General features: G+C 38.9%; 1 protein-coding gene across 6 annotated transcripts in view; it reads left to right on the top strand.

Moving 5' to 3' along the window:
• The first annotated feature begins 2,065 nt into the window (after positions 1–2,065).
• Positions 2,066–22,097, top strand: part of TBK1 (TANK binding kinase 1) — a 30,147-nt gene continuing 10,115 nt past the window's right edge. For 2 of the 6 annotated variants that reach the window (XM_088165650.1, XM_088165655.1), the window contains exons 1-12: positions 2,066–2,138; positions 6,104–6,224; positions 9,299–9,439; positions 10,261–10,390; positions 10,967–11,148; positions 11,951–12,111; positions 13,983–14,093; positions 15,823–16,002; positions 17,496–17,692; positions 18,819–18,877; positions 20,010–20,101; positions 20,519–20,620. In XM_088165650.1, the coding sequence (XP_088021776.1) occupies positions 6,138–6,224; positions 9,299–9,439; positions 10,261–10,390; positions 10,967–11,148; positions 11,951–12,111; positions 13,983–14,093; positions 15,823–16,002; positions 17,496–17,692; positions 18,819–18,877; positions 20,010–20,101; positions 20,519–20,620 (1,442 nt within the window). In that variant the 5' untranslated portion in view covers positions 2,066–2,138; positions 6,104–6,137. Of the gene's footprint in view, positions 2,160–3,019; positions 3,140–6,003; positions 6,225–9,298; positions 9,440–10,260; positions 10,391–10,966; positions 11,149–11,950; positions 12,112–13,982; positions 14,094–15,822; positions 16,003–17,495; positions 17,693–18,818; positions 18,878–20,009; positions 20,102–20,518; positions 20,621–22,097 lie in introns of those variants that run through there. The other 4 variants (XM_088165652.1, XM_088165653.1, XM_088165654.1 and 1 more) reach the window with 4 other exon arrangements.

The following is a 22,097-nucleotide window of genomic DNA, read 5'->3' as shown; positions in this document are numbered from 1 at the left end:
GGGAAGGACCTAGCCTCTGCCTGGACTAGGACAAGAAAAGCAGTCTCTCCTTTTGTGCTCACTCGCTTCGTCCGGTCACTGGCCAGGTCCCTCGTGGGATGCTGGAAACGCGGATAGAAGGACTCCGCTCTCGCTTCGCAGGAAAGGCCACGTCTCATTCAGGCAAACACACAGTCATCCCCACCAAACCAGACAGATACTCACAGTCCAATGCTCCTGTCTGGGTCTTCGTGCACGAGAATTACAGGTGATTTTGCCGCGGTCTTCCGGGGAGATTTTCCTTGCTCAGTCTATATGGTGCGGTACGTCGATGGGTTCCGAGAATCACTGATGAACCGGGGCCACAGCAGTGGGGCACCTCCCCGAAATCGCAGTGCCTCTCAGGCTCCAAGGACGTCCCGGGTTTCGGCACCAAATTGTTATAAATGAGAGACAAAAGTCTCGATATTCAGCAAAATTTAGATTGCTTTATTTGATACAGAAAAGCAAGCAGCACGCTGGGGAACGTGAGGGGTCACCGCCCACTCCATGCTCCACCGAACCTTGGTTTGCAGCCTCTTCTTATACTGTGGGTTCTCGTACACAAATTCACAAAGCCTTTGGGTGATAATCAGTCACAGATAGCTATCTGGTCCTTGTAGATGACCACCAGGGAAGTTCTGGGAGTCTGGTTTTGGGATAGGCAGTATTGATTAGACAAAGGCAGGAAGGGCTTTTTGGGAAGTCCGATTTTGCAAGCTGGTAGCCGATACAACTTATTTGAAAAACATATTATAATGTAACATAATACAACATAATATAGCATAACAAAGTGATTTTAAACAGAATTATTTAATCATATAATTTCCTTTATCTAGTGTCCATGCTTCACTTCAGAGCTTAGTATTCTGGTTTATACAAACCCCAATGCTTTTGTGATTAACACGAATCTTTTATCAATTATCACATTATGATTAGATTACATTATGCACAAACTATAAAGCTATCAGTATTTTTCATTATACAGATCATTTACTGGAACAGCAGCATTACTAGACAGACAAAAACTATATAGCAAGTGTCAGGAAAATTAATCCACAAACACCAGAGGTTTATGTCCAAAAAGGAGACAGAGGAGTCCTTTTTGCTTTATTCGAATAAAGGGAGAGGCCATGGGACATTCCCCTGGGATCTCTCAAATTTTTGGAGGACGCAGCCTCCTTTTTATCCTATTTTCCCGGCCGCATTTCCCTCTCTCTTTCCCCATTGGCTTAGGTACTTGAGAGGCACAGACTTCCCGGAACGCCTGATACCTGAAATTCCCCTTTAATGTATAACCCTCCCTTTTAATTTTTAATTCTTATAGAATTCATAGTTTCCCCCCGTTGCTTCTTTCATCTTTCGATATCCAATTTCATTTATCAGCAGCCCTACAGTTTGTTTGTAAAGGCAAATATCTCTTTCCATTCATCAATTAGTGGAATCCATCCCATTGTTTCTTTTATCTCTCAGTGCTAGCCTTATCTATAGGCTGATCCACAACTCATTTGTAAAGACAAATTCAACATTCCTCTCACAAGGGATAAATCAGCCGGGAACTTTGGTTTAAAACATACTAGTAACAAGTGAGCGGGAGCAGGAATGTGAAAAATGCCACGATTTCGTTAGGTTTTAAGAAGTTGAAACTGAAATTACACGGGGTGGAAAAACATTTTTCCCGGGCATCCCTTGAGCTTGAGGAGGCGAGGGTCCCACAGCTCTGGCTCAGTGGTCGGGGCGGGGGTAGAGGCAGCTGTCTGGGGAGCCGAGAAGGCAAAACCACCGCCGGCCCGATTACGCAGCAAAAAAAGCACCACGGAACCCTCCCCGGAACCGCTCCTTTGGGAACACAGCGCCAGGGAAAACACCCGGAGTGACCAGTTTTATCGAACACCCGACTCCCACTTCCCCAGATATTTCCCTGTCTCACAGCCGACCGCCTCGCGGAATAGCCGCTGCCACGGTCCCAAGGCACGGGGCCCTGCACGGGCCCCACCAGGCGGGGAGGGCGCAGTGGCTGCACCTCCTGGGCGGTGCAGGGCCCGCTCCGCCTCCCCGCAGCGGCAGGAAGCCGGAAGCGGCAGGGGCGCTGGGCAGGCCGGCGAGAGGCGGCTGGGCTGGTGCGCGGGGTGCCGGGCCGGGTAGGGCGGGTTCAGGGGTAGCCGCGGAGGGGCGAGCCGAGGCGGGCTGCGCCGGCCGCGCGTCCTCGCCGTCACCGCGCTGTTGCCGAGGGGAAGCGGCTGCCGCCGGGCGCGTTCGTTTCGGTTTCCCGGGGCGGTGGCGGCGGGGCCTTCGCGGGAAGTGCCGGGTCGCGGGCGGCGGCGCGCCCGAGGTAGCGGCGGGCCCGGCCGTGCAGTCTGGAAAGGACGAGGCGCGGCCGGCCCGTAGCTTCTACGGCGTGCCCGGGGCCCGGCCTTTGCGTCGATCTCGGTGATTTCTAGCCCCGTGAATTCTGTCCTCAGGAAGCGACGTCGCCTTCGTGGCTGTAGGAGTTGTTAAAGTTTTATCTCGGGAATCTCGTCCTGCTGTGGGGACGAGCCCCCGTGCTGTGCCTCCTCCCTCCCATCCGAGAGAAGGACGTGGCCCTCCGTTGGTGTCCAGGGGCTGCAGTTCCAGACAGGCCGAGTCCTCTACTTGCACTACGGAGTGGGCGTGCCTAGAGTAGGAGTTTTGAGCAGCACTGGAACCGGGCTTCGCATTTGTATTGTGTGCCTTTGGAAGATTGTTAGGATTCAATTAGCACCTTGTGTGGCCAAGGGCAGGATATGTCCATGATTCAGATGCCAGCTGTTGGACTGGAAATTCCAGTAAGGAGGTTATAGCTGAAGAAAGCAGGGGAAAGGAAGCAGGAGCTTTAGGGGGAGAAGCTTATTTTCTAAGTCTTGAGAGAGGACTTACAGGGAAGTATAAAACGTTAATAATTACCAGACTGTAAATAACATTTATTTCGAACCTCAGCACTTTTCCTGTTTGCTTCGGTAGCATATAGGATATCACCTGTAAACAGAAAGAGCCATCACTTTAACTTCATCGTCTGTCCCTGCTTGCCTAGTGAAGTTGTATATTGCAGCTGTCAACAGGGGAGCCATACCTGCTCGTGTGCTTATCCGGTGTGCCTGAGGTAGCAGAAAATTCCTTCCTATTAATTAGAAGCAGTCAGTACTCCTGGTTCAAAGCATTGGGAATTAAAAAAATTGTACATTAGCAATGCAGTCTTTTTTATTTTGATCTCATTTGCCGGTAAATGAAAAGAGTAGTAGCATGACCAAAAGCAGAAAAATCTTCAATAAAAGTCACCTAAAAAGCAGCCCCTAAGCTCCTGAAATGCTTATGAGTCATGGGGGACAATGAATCAAACTGCTAGCTGGAGAGATTTCTTTAGAGGTATGTGAGGAGCTTTTGACTCATCTAATACAAGACTTAATGACCATAGGTGAGAAGTGAAGAAATAGAAAGTTCAGTATGAAGTCTAGTGACAGGATCAGTCATACAGTTAGAGCTTTTTGTTTGTTTTTGGTTTTTTGTTTGGTTTGGGTTTTTTTTGTTTTAATAGGAAACCATTGGTAACTTGATTTAGGAATATAGTGGAAGAAATGAAAACTTGAGATGCTGAGTATGTAGCAAAGATCAGTTATGACTTTGTCAGAGAACACAAAGTATTAAGTCGAAGGAGGCCTAACATGTTATTCAATCTAATTACTATAATTTGAAGATTAAAGCTGAATGAGACTTCATATCTTAAAAGTGAAGACTGCCAAAAAGAGTGTACTCTTTTAACAAAAAATGGGTAATAGCGCAATACTAACTTTCTTTTGCCAGTTGATATTTACCCTGGGATTAATATTGCAATATTTATATCTGTGTTTCATTTTAAGAGTAAAAAAACCCTAGACACTGAAAATCCATTAAATGACTTTCTGGTCTGGGGTTTTTCTTAATAACCACTGAATGATACTGCAGATCATCTGTTGCAGTCATGTCCTTTTGTTTTTTCATCCATTGACTTTTGCGCATATTTAATTATTAAGTAAGAAGGTAAAGAAAAAGAGCTGATCTTGTACATAAGCTGCCTCATCTTTATTATTTTGGGAAATGTAGTAATTCAGTCTCTTAATGGGCTGCTAATTTTTGTTTTTATTTGAAATAGACTCCAGTGAAGAATTTCTGTGCAGTTTCTCTCTGATTAGAAAGGATTCGTTATGTTTCTGTGTCTTGGTATGAATGTTGTTTAGAAATAAATCACAAAATACATGCTTACTGGTAATGTTCCAGCTGGCCTGTTACAAGCAGGGGTTTAATTATGAGAGGAATGTTTTAACTTGAAGATGTTACAGGTGGTTTACAGGGCATGCTGTGCATTATTTCTTTGCATCCTCTCTTCTGTACCTTCTGTGTCTGCATAATAGATATCTCTTTGGTATCTGGAGTAATTGCCCAATGGGAGAAGTCATCTTATTCTACTGTTGCGAATTGTCTTGTCAGAGTTAACCAAGAATTTTAAGGGTCGAGGATGCGGTGTTAGAGGGTTTTTTTGTTGTCTAGATTTGACATAAAACCATTTGTCCCTTCCAGAGGCACTAAGAACTTTGTCTAGATTTTGCAAATGGCATTGCTGCGTGGCTCTGAATTAACTGTAGAATATTGTCAGGTCTTTGCATTGTGTCTTTGCATTCTGTATGCTACATGTTATTGCTTGGATGCTTTGGGACAGCTTTGCAAGAAGCTTCACATCTCACATGAGATAACAGCTAAAGGAAAGTATGCAATCTGCAGTTACTACAGGTAGAGAAGGTGCTCAGAGTAATGAGAACGTGTGTGTGTGTCAAGCATAGCACGGTAGGATCAGGAGCAGTGCATGAACATGTGCTCCAGCTGGCTGCCGGGGCAGGCTGGGACAGTGGTGGCTGCTGTGTGGCTTTCAGTCACCTTCTGGTAGCATACAGGAAATTTTGTCACACCTCTTCTTCAATAGTTACAGGAAAGGCTTCTTTCTTTGAGTATCAGTCAGCAGTTTCCTGTCAAGTATGATGTGCAACTAACATGCAGTGTCCCCTGCCAAGCTAAGCAAAGACCTCTACTGTAGGAGCTTCCTTGGTCCAGTTGCATTTTGCTCTTGAGATTCTTTAGATTTGGGAAGGTCCATCTTTGATTTTAGAACGTTTTGCTGGGTTTAATGGCAAAAATCAATGTGTTAATTCAACCAAAAAGTTAAGGGTATTCACCTGCAGCTCCTGCTGTTTTGGAAGTCAGGAAAATCTGGCACTTCTAATGTTTTATTTTATGTTAATAATTTTAATTTAATAAAACTCTTTTTTCTTCTTTCTTTTGAATCTGAGAAAACCTGAGTATTTGAGCATTCATATTTCAGGAAGGGTGAGGAAGCCAGGCTTTCTGTGTAGATGTGATACATCTACATCATACCCAATATGAAATTTTAGAAATTAGAGAAACGTCCCTTAATTTCTTTCAGTAGTAATTGCTGGTTCTAGCAAGCAGATGAAAATGCTTGCATTGATTGTGACTTTTTTTGAGCTCATGTAAAAGTAGTTTTTTGTGTGTTGTTAGTCCAGCTCCTTTTTGGTTCTACTGAAATGTAACTTCCAGAGCCAAAGTGATCTAAAATATCTGCATACATATCTGCCATCATCTCTAATGTTTGTTCTTTGGCATATGTAGAGAATAATGGACTTCAATTACAGGTCTTGCTTACCTTCAGAAAACCTTGTGCACACGTTTTTGACTTTTTTCTATGTATTTTGTTACTTGATCATTTCAACACCGTGTACAACAGTAAAAAGATAATAAGAATTTTCACCTTTCCAGTTGATTTTTCAAACAAAATTTGTTGGGAATACAGACCTTAAATGCAGAGAGGTGTTGCATCAATGGCGTTAGCTTTGATTGTTTGGCTTATTTTTGTTTCCATGTTTCACTTCTTACTCCTCTACTTGGTTGTTCTTAATTCTCCATGTCTTTGGAGTTACAGTTGGGGTTTGGGCATTTTTGTTTCCTTCCAATTTAAATAAGTCACTTTCATGTATTTTAGTAAATTATAATTCATTGTATTGAACCTTCTGTTTTTAAGGTGAAAAAAAAAACTGTCTGATCAAAGAGCAAAGATGCAGAGCACTTCAAATTACCTCTGGCTGTTGTCGGACATTCTAGGACAGGGAGCGACTGCAAATGTTTTCCGGGGACGACAGAAGGTTTGTGAGGAATTTTCATACACAAGTAGCTTCATGAAATCAACAAAAAAAGTTCAAGATTTAGGCCTAAAGCAAATATGTCTGTGTAATTATTCATGCTTAGTTTTTAATTTTTAATATTTGTCCATTGAATTAGAGTTCTGTAGTTAGATTTCTAAGGATTTGTTCTTAATGTTGTATTATTTTTTCCTTGTAAAATATTAACTGTTAGTAATTCTTCATTACTTTTTCTTCAGTTTTACGGAAAAAAATAAACCTTATTCAAGAATTGAATGGAAACAAATGACATGCCAGTTTCTATTATGTGATCTTATTATTTATATCTTTGTTAAACTGTCTTTTCATTGGTTTTTATCTTTTAAAACCTGTTTCGGTAATTTTTATTAGTTTTGTATGTGAAATATTCTTATTGTAGTGGATGAAGCTGTTATTAGTTGTTGTCTGTAAGTCAATGCTTTTTAAATGTCTGCTTGGTGACATGTCTTAAGTAATCAGTGCAAAATAGTAATTTGTTTGCTTTTTATATTTTTTATATTTTTATATAGATAAAAAAATACATGATTTTACATATCATGAAAATGTTACACTGATGTTTATGTTGCAGCCTGAGTGAGGGGCTAAGATGACATTACATGTGCAGGTCATTCTAGTCCTGTGAATTTTACAGTATGTCCCACAAAGCGAAGATAAGTGTAGTTGTGAAAGTTCCTTTACAGTAATGATAGTCTGTATGCAATCAGTACAAAGTGATTTATAAGATACAGTATTTCTGTGTTCCACATTTAAGTGTGAGACAGCATTAAGCAATAATTTAGCAGTTAATGTGCTTTTCTGGGTAAGTGAATTTCAACACAGAGTGATTTCCCTATACACCATGGTTCCACCTGTCATCACCATCACTAGTCTGAGCCTGTGACCTGCAGCTCATTGTCAACGGGAGAAAGCTTTTACCTGGGCACCAGTAGTGTGCTGCAAATCCCACTTTGTCTAAGCACAGGAAGACTGTGTCCTTAGAAATAATCTGTTGCACAAACTGCTAGTGCAATCTTATTCCTAGAGTGGGCACAGGAGGCTGATTTGCCCTGAGAGGGACAGGAGTTGCACTTCCATCTAGTGGTGTTGTTGCCTGAACATGTTGAGGCTTAGTCCCAGTGGAGAACTCAGTCTGATTAAGCTCATGATTGTGCTCCTGACACTTATTATGTGGGTTTGAACTGCTTCAGGATTTTATGTGAGTGGCACATAGTGTTCGGAACTGTCTTTTAAAAAACACAATACTGGTTTATCAGTATAAACAACAAAAGACAGAGCAACATTCAGCTACTGGAAATTGTCTTTTAACGTAAGCAAGCCAAGTAGGTGCGTGCCTCTCATTGATTAATGCAAGTAACTCTTGCTGAAAAAATATTTTTCGGCTAAGTTTATGAATAATTCTTACATGTGTAGCCTTTCTTATTGTGCTAGTTACACCTGGGGGAGGGCAGAGCCGGAGAGGTTTTTCTCTATGAGAGCTTCCTCTGTGAGTTGATGGGACCAGTTGGAGGCTGGTTTGGTTATTGACAGCCTGAGAAACGAATTGGAGAAAGTTAGTTCGCTCCTTGAGAGCACATTTTGAAGGAGATAACCCAGAAAAAAAGCTCTCATTCTCTTCCAGCAGTAGTGCAGGGCCTGGGCCTGGCAGGGGGGCTGGCCCGGGCCCCCCTGTCTAGGGAGCTGGCATGGCCCGGCAGGGAGGAGGGGTGGCTATCAACAGTGGGTGCTGTAGCTGAGACCCAGAGAGGCTGACTGAGGTCCCAGCCATTCCCCCTCCTCCCCCTTTCCAGCACGTGCACTGCCGTTTCTAGCTTGGGCCAGCCCTTTCCAGCATGGCCAGAGTGTTCTGAGATCCTGGCACAGCTCCAGCATGGCTTGGCTGCATTTTCCCGTGTGAGATTTTAACTCTTTTAATGCTCAGATAAGACTTGCAGACTTTCAATTCTCCCCTAAGTTAGAGGAAAAACAAAAAGAAGAGCTAAGTTTCTTTAGATGGAAGGAGAATGAGAAGATGTTATGAAGGCTGGATGAAAATCCTTTTGTAAAGTTGTAGGGATGAACTGATACTGCACTGAATATTACTATAAACCATGGCGAAAGACATCGTGGGGTTGGTGTGTTCATTTGATAGATTTTTGACCAAAAGCATCTGTGCTAAAGATCCTTCACCCCAAGGAGAAAAGGGGATCTCTATTTCTGGAGATGAAGCATGAACAGAGAGAAAGAGAGATGAAGAGAATTTCTGGTTTTGGAGCAGTTCATTCTTAAAAGTGAATATCCCATGAGTTTAACATGGCCCATAAGCACAGTTTTGGGAAAGCTGTGAAGATGGGAGGAGCTTCACGACTTGCAAGTTTCTTCCCGGGCGAATGCAAATTGTGAAAATGAAGCCATGAGAGAACTGATTTTTTCCCTTCTTGTAGAGGAGTCTCTATGGCCTGACAAGAGGAAACTTCTCACTCGGAAGTGAACTGAAAAGGACTATTTAAGTTGGAAATTGACTGAAGTAGTTTTTGTATGTTTGTTTTGTAGCTAAGAAGGTTGGGAGAGGGAGGAGGGAGTGGTCTGAACATCTTATTTTGAATTTACTGTTTCTTTTTTCTTTGTGTAGTTAATAAATTTCTTTTTATACCATTTTAAGCTTTAGGCCTGCCTTGCTTTTGCTCCTGGTTCTGTCTCACAACAGAAAATGAGTATATTTAAATTGGCAAATCAAAACTATGACATTATTGGTGCATTGGCCAGGAAATCAAATTAAACCAAGACACTTATACTAACTTATTTTTTTCAAAAAACACTTAGGTTTTGTGGCCTAATTCGTTTTCCATTCTGCTAGTCTGTTTGCTTGTAGTCTATATACAGTTTAATTTTTTTAGCAGAATCTTTATTTCCACATTAGCACAAAGTAATATTTTGAAATATTTCTAGTCTGGTTATACTCACATGTACAGTAGAACATCTCAAAATGCTTGGATAATGTCTATGTGTACATTTACAATCTTTTGCATCTGTTTGATGAATAGTTTGTTTGTTTTCAACAGAAAACTGGGGATTTATATGCTGTCAAAGTATTTAACAGTATAAGTTTCCTTCGTCCTGTGGATGTTCAGATGCGAGAGTTTGAAGTATTGAAGAAACTAAATCATAAGAACATCGTCAAATTGTTTGCCATTGAGGAAGAGGTAATGAATTGTTGTGATCTGAGATGCATGGACGTAACTGCAGTAACTGTTTTTTTATTTTATCCATAGCTATAGAGTGGATAGGTATATTTTTAAGAATGGTAATGTGTATGATGATACAAATACTCCCACCTAACCACCATCATATTTTGGTTTTCTTTCTTCTTTGTTGTTGCTGTTGAATGAATATGTTTGCTTTCAGTGGGTGAAGCACCTTCAGTGTGTAGGCTCAGGTTATGAATCTTCATCTTGAGGAGACACTGTCCTAAGTTTTATCTTGATTTAGGATTTTTAAGGTATCTATATGTTTTAATATGTAATGGTTGAATAATTGAACTGTTTATAATTGAAGGTGTTTCAGTAATCCTGACAATTTTATGCTTTTCCTTTGCGACCAACTAAAATGATGACATGGCATACTATTGTACAGTAGTACAACAGTATAAATTGGAGCAGCTGAACTGAAACTGAGACTGCTCAGTGGAAATGGCCAAGATGATGAGATGAGTAAAGAAGGACAGTTGGTATTCCCAGCACTTATGATGTGTCATTTCTCTCTTGTCCACCTGTCAGTACTACTGTCAACCTGCTAGCCTAGAATTTGAGGCTTTCTTAGTTATTTTCCCCTCTTCAAGTTGGAATACATTAAACAGTATAAAAATCCACCTGTACTTCTTTTGAAGATTACCAGAATGGAATTTATGATTTAGCTATAGATTTTACTTTTCTTTTTTGAAAGTAAGATCTTGTGGGTATAAGTAATTTCTGACATTGTTGTCACAATAGTCAGATTCTTAATCTCTTTTCAATTTTTTTTTCAGACAACTACTAGACACAAAGTACTAGTCATGGAATTTTGTCCATGTGGGAGTTTGTACACAGTTTTAGAGGAGCCATCAAATGCCTTTGGTTTGCCAGAGTCTGAATTCTTAATTGTTTTGAGAGATGTGGGTATGTAAACTCTTTGGTCTAATTTGTTAACTGAAACAAACTCATACTTTTTATTTGTCTTGAAACAGCAAGAGACAAATTTAAATGACTGTCAACTAATTGAACATATTAATATGGTCATATGGAATCACATATTTATGTCTATGTTGGTATAAGTAGCTGCATTAAAGAGCCATTTCTATATAAAGTATTGATGTAGGTTTTTTTCTTTATTACAAGATTATTTTTCACATATTAAACAGACTTCTAGTGATAATTTCAGAAGAGTTAATGAGAAAAAAAAATGGTTTACCTGTGTTTACCTGCTATAAAGTTTGCCTCCTAATTTACCTGCTATTAAAATTACTTTATGGGAGAGATGTTACTGAGAGCAAGAAATGCTATAATTTAGCTGTTTGGAAAGGAAAAAAAATGCAATCTGTGATCATGGTCTTTCTGTTAATCAAGGATCCTTTCTCATTACCATTTCTCAATGAGAACATAAACATATCTTCCTAGCATCAGCTACAATTCAGTGTTTGCACAGTCTGTGTCACAATGTGTACATTAATTCTGTATTTGTTTTTTCAATTGCAGTGGCTGGGATGAATCATCTCCGTGAGAATGGAATAGTGCACCGTGACATCAAGCCAGGCAATATAATGCGTGTTATAGGTGAAGATGGGCAGTCTGTTTACAAACTTACAGACTTTGGTGCAGCAAGAGAACTTGAAGATGATGAACAATTTGTTTCTCTCTATGGCACAGAAGAATATTTAGTAAGCCCATATGATTTAATTTTCTTTTCAAGAAATGTTTGAAGCCTGGGGCCCTTCCTGATTATAGTTAAATAGGTAAAGGTCAGGTTGTTGGGAATTAGTATTTAAACCTTTGTATTACAATTGTTTTTATAACTTTCCACTGGACTTGATTTCACCTTGGGTCATACCATCTTCTGCTGATGCAAATGCATCAGCCTTGAAATAATTTCCAGGTCCAGCTTCAACTGTTGCTTTGTGTGAAAGGGGGAACAACGATATTTTAGTTACGAATATATTTGTCTTTATCTCTGTAGATGTGTTTTAGTTTGTGCTTTAGCTACTTGGATGACATTAGGTGTAGTTAGGATTCACATGAAACTTTGGCTAACCAAAGAAAGGAAGGTAGAGAAGCATCAAGACAAGCACCTTAATATGATTTGCTTCCTGCCATGTTTTCCCGCATGTGCATCATAACTGATACTCTCCTCTGCTCTGGATCTTTTTTCCATTTGGTTTCTATTGTTCCAAAATTATCTGGAGGAATACTGAATTTCTTCTCTTTTTTAGCGGTCTTTTATAGTAGTAGTCACTCTTCAGCTGAATTTTAAAATATTTTTTGCAAACTTTTTCATAAAAGCAACTAGGAATATAGTGATGTTTGTCAGAATAGCTTAGGCAACTTCTATGATGCAAGTGAGCTTTTCTTTTTTAAAGAACTGAAAGTTTAGACTGACAAATTATCTTGCTGTGAAAGGATAGATTGGGTTTTTTTCTTTATAAAGCTTCATAAAGCAATTCTAATCTTTTTTTTTCTCTTTAGCATCCTGATATGTATGAGCGAGCAGTTTTGAGAAAAGAGCATCAGAAAAAGTACGGAGCAACAGTTGATCTGTGGAGCATAGGGGTGACCTTCTACCATGCTGCAACAGGGAGTTTGCCTTTCCGACCATTTGAAGGACCTCGTAGAAACAAGGAAGTGATGTAGGTAATTTAGAAGAAGAATTTTATCTGTTGGTAAATTAAATCAACCCTTGAAATGCTTTTTACCAAGGAATCCTGCACACATATAGTAAACTTTAAAACAGTGAAAATATTTAAGGAAGAATACTCTTCTGTTGTGGAATAGCCCTAGTAGGCAGCTGAACATCACACAACTCTTCACTCGCTCCTCTATAGTGAGATGGGGAGGAGAATTCTAAGGGGGAAAGTACAAAATCTCATAGGTTGAGTTAAAGACAGTTAACTAAGTAAAAAAAAACCCCACAACAAACAGCAGCCCTTGCCTCTTAAATACAAAGGGAAACAAAACCAAGAAAATCAAGTAATGCAGAAAAATCCCCAGTTGCTCATGAGCAGCCAACTGATGCACAGTCAGTCCCTGACCAAATGCCACCCTGGCAAATTCTTCCCCACCTGCTCCTTCTGTTGCTGAGCAGTATGGTATGGTATGGTGTATGGTATGGTACGGTAAGGGTCAGTCCTCCTGTATCCCCTTCCAACTTCTTGCCTGTCCCCGGGGTACTTGCTGGTGGGGCAGTAGAAAAGTAGAAGAGGCCATGATGCTGTATAAGCGTTGCTCAGCCGTGGCTAAACATGCCTGTATTATTAACGCTGTTTTGGTCACAAATCCAAAATCATGGTACTATCAGCTACTATGAAGGAACTTAACTCTATCCCAGCCAAAATCAGTAGAAACATTCTGCTTCAAGAAGGATTTTACTGTGTGGCATCTTAAGATCTGAATCAAGCATATGAATTGAAAAACATCTGAATTGAGCTCCCCCAAAATACTGATGTTTTTCCACACATCTTTCTTTCAGCATGGCACTAGGCTGGTCTGTTGCAGTGCCATTTATATAATTTGGATACTCAGGCAAAATTATGGTATTTTGAAATGGAGTTTCAGTGCTGCAAATTTGTCCTTTAAATGATGGTCTTATCCAGCAGTCTTGAAATGGGTGCATTACCAGTGAGACTGACATTTGAGTAGTATAGTTGTGGACTGCAGCTGAAGGTAACAGGGATGGCTCCTGAATGAAAAACAAAGATATGTCTATGAAGTCACAATTGTATTTGATTCCTGTTTCATCTTAGTCTGGTTCTATTTTTTGTGTGTTGCATTTTAAGGATAAAGCAAGGTGGTACTTGGGACCTCTAACACATCAATAACATCTCTGTTCTGGTACTCCATGTAAAGCTGACTCCAGTTTTCTTAGTTGAAGAAATTGTCCATCTTGAGATTTTTTTCCCCGTATGAATTCTTGTTGTAGTTGCTTGAAAGATGTTTTGTATGCATCTTGTCCTCCAGAAAGAGAAAGCACAACTGAAATATTCTGTTGCAAAAAGTCTGTTGATCCTCATTCATGTCGTAAAAAATTTGAGAAATATGTGCCTGTGCAATACAAAGTTAAACAATGCCAAATTGTGTCCAGACTTCTGGATGTTCCTTTTCTATGCCCAAGTCACTTTGTAGTGGCTAAATGTTGTCTGTTGCTGTGGAACATGCTAGAAGTTAGCATGTTAATGTCTAAATTGAACTAAATTGGCTTTGATTAATTAACTCTTGTGAAAACCTTTGGTTTCCTTTAGTATGCTGGAAATATCTCCTGAACTTTTCCCCAAGACTGAGGAAGACAAAGTTGCTTCTCCAGCATAGCTTTTTGTTCTTTACTCTTAGCACTGCTCTGTCAGCTTGGAAGTGAAGCTTCCTAATTATTGCACCATCTACAAATTTTGGTCAACCTGTCATTTAAATTTGCATTTTTGCTGCCCCTTTGAGGATTAATTACTAGACCTATGTATGTATAAGAGGTAGTAGTTGAAGTTTCCATTATTTTTGTAATGTATTGCAGGTATAAAATAATCACTGGAAAACCTTCTGGTGCTGTTTCTGGAATACAGAAAGCAGAAAATGGACCTATTGAGTGGAGTCGGGAGATGCCTATTTCTTGTAGCCTTTCAAAGTAAGTTTGAGCTTGCAGATGTTCACAAAATGTTTCAATGGCTTTTCCAGTTATTTTCTGGGATTGTATCTCTGGAGCAGAGATCTGATGCAGCATTTTTTTTTTTAATTCTTCAGTACATCAGTACAGTCTGATATTTGGTTATCAAGTGTTTTTTTTCTTCCCATTTGTCGAAATAGTTTTATGATTGCTAATTTACAAATGAGCACATCTGATGTGGTTTGAGAAGAAATACCATTACTGCATTTTTTTCCACCCTCAGGAATGAACAATCAATTACTTTGATGGCCTTCATTTCTTGCAAGAATGTGACTTCAGACGTGACAAAAATTAGGCAGTAGGAAGGAAATGATAAGCAAAGACAATTCAGAGGCTTACTTTTTGCTTGGACAAAGGTCACATGAGCACATTTTAACATATACTCATATCTTTTGAATTTTATCATCATATTTTTGCTTCATATGTCCATAGTATTCAGTAGGAAGAGCCATGGAAGATCTAATTTTGGTATGACTTAGAAAACACCTCCCATGACCCCTTTACCCATTCTTCTTCCTGAGACTTCTTCTGTGCTTCAGTTACTAATCTTTCATGGTAAAGGAGGAAATAAATTGTTCTATGAGGAGACTGTAGAAGCAAACTTCTCTGAAAGCCAAATATGTACATCCTTAAGGGGTGTAGAGTCAGTCTGATTTATATGAATTCATTAGTTTAGAATGTGTAGAACTTGAAATTTGTATGTTTTTCATGATTAATGCTCATTTATTCCTCTGCTTATTCTCTACAATTGAACTGCTTGAAATGATAAAGGAAGCAGGTTTTTTTCTCATTAAACATCTGTTTGCAGTAATACTTCTAAGTAGCATTCAAACAGTATTTAGTAATAAAGTGAGTTTGAGCACAGCATCCACTCACCTCTAATGGGGTCAGCAGTGTGCTTGCAAACCACTGGAACTTGCTTCACAATGTTACCAATTCTACCACTGGATTCAGGCTTGATGTGTGCATGATGTTAAATTTTGGAGAAGTTGTTCATGGTAATGCACAAGTAGGATCCATAAAGTTCCTTACCGTTCAGATGCTCAAGGTAGAAATGCAAGAAATTCAACCTGATCTTTCTCCTAGAATAGTAACAACCATAAGGCAATAGGTAGTACAGGGTTTTTTGCAGCATTCAAGCTGCATGTGCAGAGTACTTATTTAGCCCCATCTCAATCAGGATGAATTTTTAGCGTTGACAATTTAAATAATGAGTCTTTGCTAACCCAGCTGATTTTGACTGAAAGCAACATAGTGAGCTCGCTCAAGCGTCACCACCAGCAAATCCTAAATGGCAGTAGCTTCCTTCAAAATGATGCACTGTGTTGTGTGGGGTGAGCTGGGTAAAATGCTACTAGGGTGGTAGAAAGTGGCCTCAGCTCTATAATGTAGACTTAATAAATTTTATATAATTTTTGCAGTGTAAGTGAAATTTCTGAAATGCAAAAAACCCATACTTGATAGTTAAGCCTAAAAATGAAAGATTTAAAGTACATGCATTAATGAAAAACAGTGGACATTGCCACTGAACATTTTGTTGCTCATTGTAGGAGAAAAGGCACTGACATATTCTTTAAGGGATAATAGATGTGTATACATGAGACAAGTCAAATGAATTATTGCAGTTGGTTGCAAGGTAAAATGTTCCAAGTAGAGCCAAGTTGTCTCATCTCTTCCTGGTGTCCTCTAGGGGTCTGCAAGTACTGCTCACACCTGTCCTTGCGAATATTCTTGAAGCAGACCAGGAAAAATGCTGGGGATTTGACCAGTTTTTTGCAGAGACGAGTGACATACTGCACCGAATAATAATCCACATCTTTTCATTACAGCAGATGACCTTGCACAAAATTTATATTCACAGCTATAATACGTAAGTGTTCTCTCTCTTTATTTTCATTGCTTCACTCTTGTTCAGTCTAACATCACTGTGACCTCAGATCACCAGTTACAAATTCAGTAGCCTGTGACCTCGTGTCACCAGTGTTACAAATTCAGGAGCCTTTCCTTGGCAGTTTATCTGAGGAAGTGAAAAGGCGCAATTCTCCTGCATAAGTCGTAGTGCATATGGAAATGTGTTGACCAAACATAAAAATAGTCATTGAAGGTCAAATCAACTGATATTAGACTTTTTAGTGACAGAAAACAGACTTAATCCTTGATATGTTAACAATATGTCTGTTTTCACAACATAGGCCAACTCATAGCACATTTGTATATGTTCCTTATTTACAAAGTAGTTTTCTAGAAACTTTATTCATCTCTTGTTCATCTTGTCCTTAAGTATACAAAATGCACACATTTTCTCTGATGTAAAACACTCACAGGGATTCTGAAGTGGAAATCAGTACAGATTTATATGGGGTTCACTTTATGACCATGAAGTGCTGATGTTAAAAAGCGTAAGATGTAGAAATGTAAATGCCTTTTCTCTGCTGTATTACAGATAATACAGAGCATATGTTAATTTCTAATGCATGGATACATACTGTTATTTCATCAAATGTGTAAATATAGTTCTGTCCCCTTCAATTTTTATTTTCTATTCCATCACTTCTATTTTGAGAGAGCCCAAATACTGTTTTTGCAGGGAAATCTTGCTTCTATTTTTTATTATTATTTACATGTATGATTATTTATAAAGTAGCTGTACTATCAAGAAGCAATAGTGTACTAGTGCCGCACAGGAGGCAAACCAGTCCTTCCTGTTAGTGTACTGAAGGTTTTTCTTCTTTGTAGGAGGTTTTGCTAGTTTGGTTTGGTTGGGGTTTTTGCTTGCCATTGTGGGTGGGGTTTTGTGGTGAGGTTTTTTGGGGGGAAAGGTATGGTATAAGTTCTTATCCTTGTATCTGTTGATTGCTGTAAATAAAATTCCAAAGTGTCTTTGCTCTTCCTTATAAATGCTGTTTTAGGAGATAATCTGGCTGTTAGCTTACAGGCTGAATTTACTTTTTTGACACGTGAAACACCAGACTTTTCTTTTGGACGGACCATCCATCTCCTTTGAAGAAAAGGATATGCCTAAGAAAACTTAAGTATGCTTCCTTCCCCTCATCTGGTGTTGCCTGTTTTTACTGACCTTCAGACCAGAGAAATTTTGTTAGACAGATGTGCTTTGGTGAATAATCAGAGGTAGAAAGGAAGTTTGACATTTTACAGGAAATAGCATTTGTTTTTGTCACACAGCAACCTGGAGTCTTAGGCAGCGTGCTACTTTTTTAACTTAGAAGTCAAGTGCTTTATGTGTAAACCCAGTTCTTAATTAATCAGAAATAAAAGCAATTTTTATTTAAAGAATACAGAATCTGAATTGTTGAACGATTGTAGTGAGTCTAACTGCTACTGATTGTATTGTTTGTTTTATAGAGCTGCTATATTTCATGAGTTGGTCTACAAACAGACAAAAATACCATCTCAGAATCAAGAACTGATCTATGAAGGTCGGCGCTTAATACTAGAGCCTGGCAGATTGGCACAGCACTTCCCCAGAACAACTGAGGAGAATCCTATCTTTGTAGTAAGCAGGGAGGCTGTGAACATTGTTGGATTAATCTATGAAGAAGGTATATGAAAATAATGTTGTTATGTCTTGGAAATAGTGTTGGAAATTTTCTTTTGTTGATATCTGAAGTTCTAAGTATGCAGTCCAGTGGTTTTCAAAACTGCTAAGTATCCAGAACATTTTTACAGAGACAGTAGGCGTTTGTAATGTTCCAAGTCCTTTGAACCTGAATGTTTGTGTGGTAAGATGTAGTGGTGCTTATGGAGTTATGAACCTTTTTAAGCATGACACTTCAAACAAGTAGAAAGAAACATTATAGAAAGTAACTCAAAGCTGGTTCTTTCGTTTCATTATTCACTAAATGGAAAGTCAAGTTTTAGTTTGTTTTTTTTTAATTTGTCGTGAATGTGGTTAGCCTTTCAGTTAATAGAAGAGGTCTTTATCATGTACATTTGTTCACAAGATAAGGTAATATCATAACAGAAGAGAAAAAAATTTTACGGTTTTGAATTTCCATTTATCATTGAGAGGCTTTTAGAAGGGCCTATGCCAGAGCCCTTTTTTTATAAGTGAGCTGGAGGACATGGCTGCAGTTGAGAGGTCAGTGTTGCTTTTGTCAGTATGCCCTAAATACTGACTGCTCTGGCCAGCTGGCACTAACACAGAGGTGCTGAAGAGTGGGGGTAGGTGAGCTGTTTGTGGAAGGATCAACAGGGCGTTTATATTGTGTCACAGAGCTTTCTGAAGGAGCCAGTGAGCGTGAGAACAAAGGAGATTCAGGTGATACGGGCTACCTGAGGTTTAGAAAAGCTGTTCAGTGAAGAGGTACCCTTAAGAACCTCAATGAAAATAAGCAGCCATGTGATAGAAAGGGAGTGGTCTCCTGTGTGGGCAAACATGGGGCTGAAGAACAGAGAAAAGCAGTTGATTCTCTCAATGGAGAGAGATTGCAAGTGGAGTCCTGCATGAATTCTGTGCAGCGCAGCATGTTCAGACGTGAGTCTGGAAAAGGAAGGACAATTTACTGAAGATACCAAGTTATTTAAAACAGTTAAGACAAAGGCTGGTTTTAAAGAATCACATGATATTAAAAGGCATAAAAGCAGTGTACAGACTGGGGAGGGAAAACAGTCTGAACTTTTGAAGTCTCTTCTCGAAAATAATAAAATACTTGTTTTATGTTTCAGTTTTACTTCCTAAAGTACATCAACGCTATGATTTGGATGGGGATGCTAGTATGGCTAAAGTGAGTAGTTACTCTTTCAGATTATATACCTGTCTTGGATAATGATACTGAAAAGAAAGCTACCTAATTTTCAAATTAATAATGTTAATAAAACTATTTTAGTATGCTAATGAGGATTCTGATTGATAGAAATATATTTATTAACAAAGGATCTAATAGCATATTAAAGCCATGCTTTATATACAAAATGTGGTTTGGGTTGTTTTTTTTTAAACCAAACCCAAAGTCCAGCCTTCTAAATTCGAAGTGCTCTGTTACTGTATAGTTAAGTGCTGGTGGGGAAAAGAGCCTGACACTCTGCAGTCCTGAAGTTAGTTAGAAGCTTCCTAACTTCTAATGGTGCAAAATTTAACATTAAAAAAATAACTCTTGCGTGATAGAGAGGAGTCTCTAGGACTCTGCAGAAGGGTGGAAAATCTGTTGCCTCTTAAAAACTTTCAGAATCTGTGGGAGACAAGTAAAGGATATTGCATTCTTTTGGTTGTTTTTCTAAAACTACTAAATATATGTGCAGTCATGCTTGACTTTGTGACGGCCCCTTATACATGTGAAATACTGACTGCTGAGGAGCCTTTTATTCAGATTTGGTAGTCCTGAAGATGTATACCCCTTTAAATATCAGTAATCTTGAAAATAAATAAACAGAAAAGCGTCAGTTGATACTAATTATTTAAAGTATTCTAATTTATAATATCTGAAACTTTGTTCTCAATTCTAAATAATACAGCAATCTTGTAAGTGGAATTGGGTAAATGAAGAGACTCTTTAGCCTTAGAATTTAAAAAATGGTCAGTTTTTACAAGTTCCTTTTAATATATGTGCTTGATCCCTAAAATTTTGAAGAAATGTACTTGTGACTGACAGAAATAGTAAGTGGTGTCGTTTTTATTTGTGAGATTTGTTTCCATCCCTAACAGGTCCTTCAGCATAACTGGAAAACCCACGTTTAGCTCTGCCTTCATAATGGGTATTTGTTGCCTGACTAAAGCTTAGGCCAAGTTATGTATTTCAAACTACCATCCTCATGTTGCTTTCTTTTCTTAATCTGTGTTGCTTTTTGTGATGTATTGTCTTGAAGCAATTGTTAAAGAGAATGCCAGATCAGTACTTATGCTGGGTGTTTTTCCTCCAGGCAGTGACAGGTATTGTATGTTATGCCTGTAGAGTTGCCAGTTCTTTGCTACTTTACCAGGAGCTGATGCGAAAAGGAATTCGATGGCTAATGTAAGCAGCTGATTCCATTTCCTTACGGTTTTTTTTCCTAAATTGAGATATGCCTTGATTATCAATACATAATTCTGTAATCTCTTGATATCTTGGGAGGTTTTGTTTATCCTTGAGGGTGAATAGGGTTAATTTCTCCCTTTTTCCTGTCATTAAGGAAGCAAAAAACTTTTTTAATAATAAAAGTCAAGGTGTTTGCAAATGTACCTTCTTCTGTGTATAATTTAAGTCTAACCTCTGGTAATATGCAGTTGAACACCTTAGACAAGGTATTTTTATATGAGGATTATGTTAATGCATCTCTAACTGAAAACAATTCCTCCTGCAATTATTGCTGCAGGTATATTACTGTCTTCTGATTGCTGATAGGATGGCAGTTGAATACTTTTTTTATAGACTAATGCTTCACTTTCTTAGTGAAATAATCAAGGATGATTACAATGAAATGGTTCATAAAAAGGCAGAGATTGTCATCAGGCTGGATTTCTGCAGCAGAAACATTGAGAAAGCTGAGAAAATGTGAGTAGAAGCACTACACCATACACATTGATTCTTCATTACCATTTTTAGTGTCAACAGTTATGATTGTTTGAAGTTATGATTATTTGCATTGTTTTTTCATGTAAAAATTAAATTTGAGTCAGCATGGATTTTCTGATGACACTGACTTAAGCAGATTTAGTCATATATGTTACTCAAATTAGAGTGTTAATTTTGCTGCTTAACCTAATAAGAACAAGTAATTGCTAATTAGTGGTAACCGTCTTTTTCTCCTTTCTTTGACTCAGTTCACTTGCTCTCATTGACTCTAGAAGCAGTAGTAAAGCTTGGACAAAGAATTAAGTAGTTTTGCTTTCATTAGTACTTTTGCCACTGCATTTGATTGCATATGACTTCAAACACTGCCCCTTACACAGTTTTAAGACTGTAGCATTTTCTGTGTGGAAGGAATTTTAATGCTGAAATATAACGTAGAGCAGCTGCAAAAAAAAACCCCAAACAATCAATCCTGACCCCCTCACTCCCTTCCCAGAAAGGTGTTATTTTTCTGGCAGTGTGATAGGAACTTTAAATAGCACATCGTCTTAGAATTCTCTTATGGGTGGTCGTTTTCCTGTTCAGCCTACTGCTAGTCTTCCCCAAATGCTGTCTTAGTCATGGGATTCTCTGAACTTCTCACCAGGCTGCTCTGAAAATGCAGATACCCACAAGATGATTAACATGCACGTGTAGAACCACTGAGTTTGCAGAGTAGACTTAAGAATTAGACTTAAGCCTGTTGGAACTGCTGTGCCTGTGCAAATTTAACACCTTGTACACAGTAATTGTGGATACCCAAGGGTTGACAGATTTGCTGTGTGTATGCCAAACCTACCTTAAAACACAGGCGTGTCTGTTTGTATTGGCTTCAAAACCACTGCAAAACTGCAACAGTGAAATAGTGAAGTTGGTAACTTGCAAGGTAACACTATACCTGTACAGTCTAGATAAAATCATCAGGGCAGGAACTCAAACTCCTCTTCAAGCCCATTTGCACTAGTTTGGCAGGACTTTTTCAGTCTGTGTTTGGTTCAGGTAGTTTCTTCCTGCATTCTGCCAGAAGAAAGCCACTCAGAAGAAACCACTGTCAGTTCTGATTTGTGACTCTGGTGCGCTTAAGAGTATCTCAGCAGCAGTTTTTAAAAAAATTGCATTCATTTGCTACCTGGGGCAATTCTCATGAACAGAAATTTTCCATGTTTTCACACGGTCTTTTGGCCTCTTACAAAAGGGCAAGACTTTCAGTTTGTTTGAATTTGCTAACTCCATAAAAGTCTTCTGAAGGACATATCCTCATTGTCTTTCCTTTTCAAGGCTGTGCTTCAAAGCATGACAATGCAAAGTCTTTATTTGAAAAGGTAAATAAAGCATTGAACTTGAGCGAAGCATGTATTTTTTGAAAGCAATTGAGCCGTTTGTGATGGTGTTTTTAAAACTAAAATGTACATGAGACTCA

Source organism: Sturnus vulgaris, chromosome 5 (genome assembly GCF_052056855.1).
Source record: "Sturnus vulgaris isolate bStuVul1 chromosome 5, bStuVul1.hap1, whole genome shotgun sequence".
Taxonomy (NCBI): Eukaryota; Metazoa; Chordata; class Aves; order Passeriformes; family Sturnidae; genus Sturnus; species Sturnus vulgaris.
This window is presented reverse-complemented; position numbering and strand designations above follow the sequence as displayed.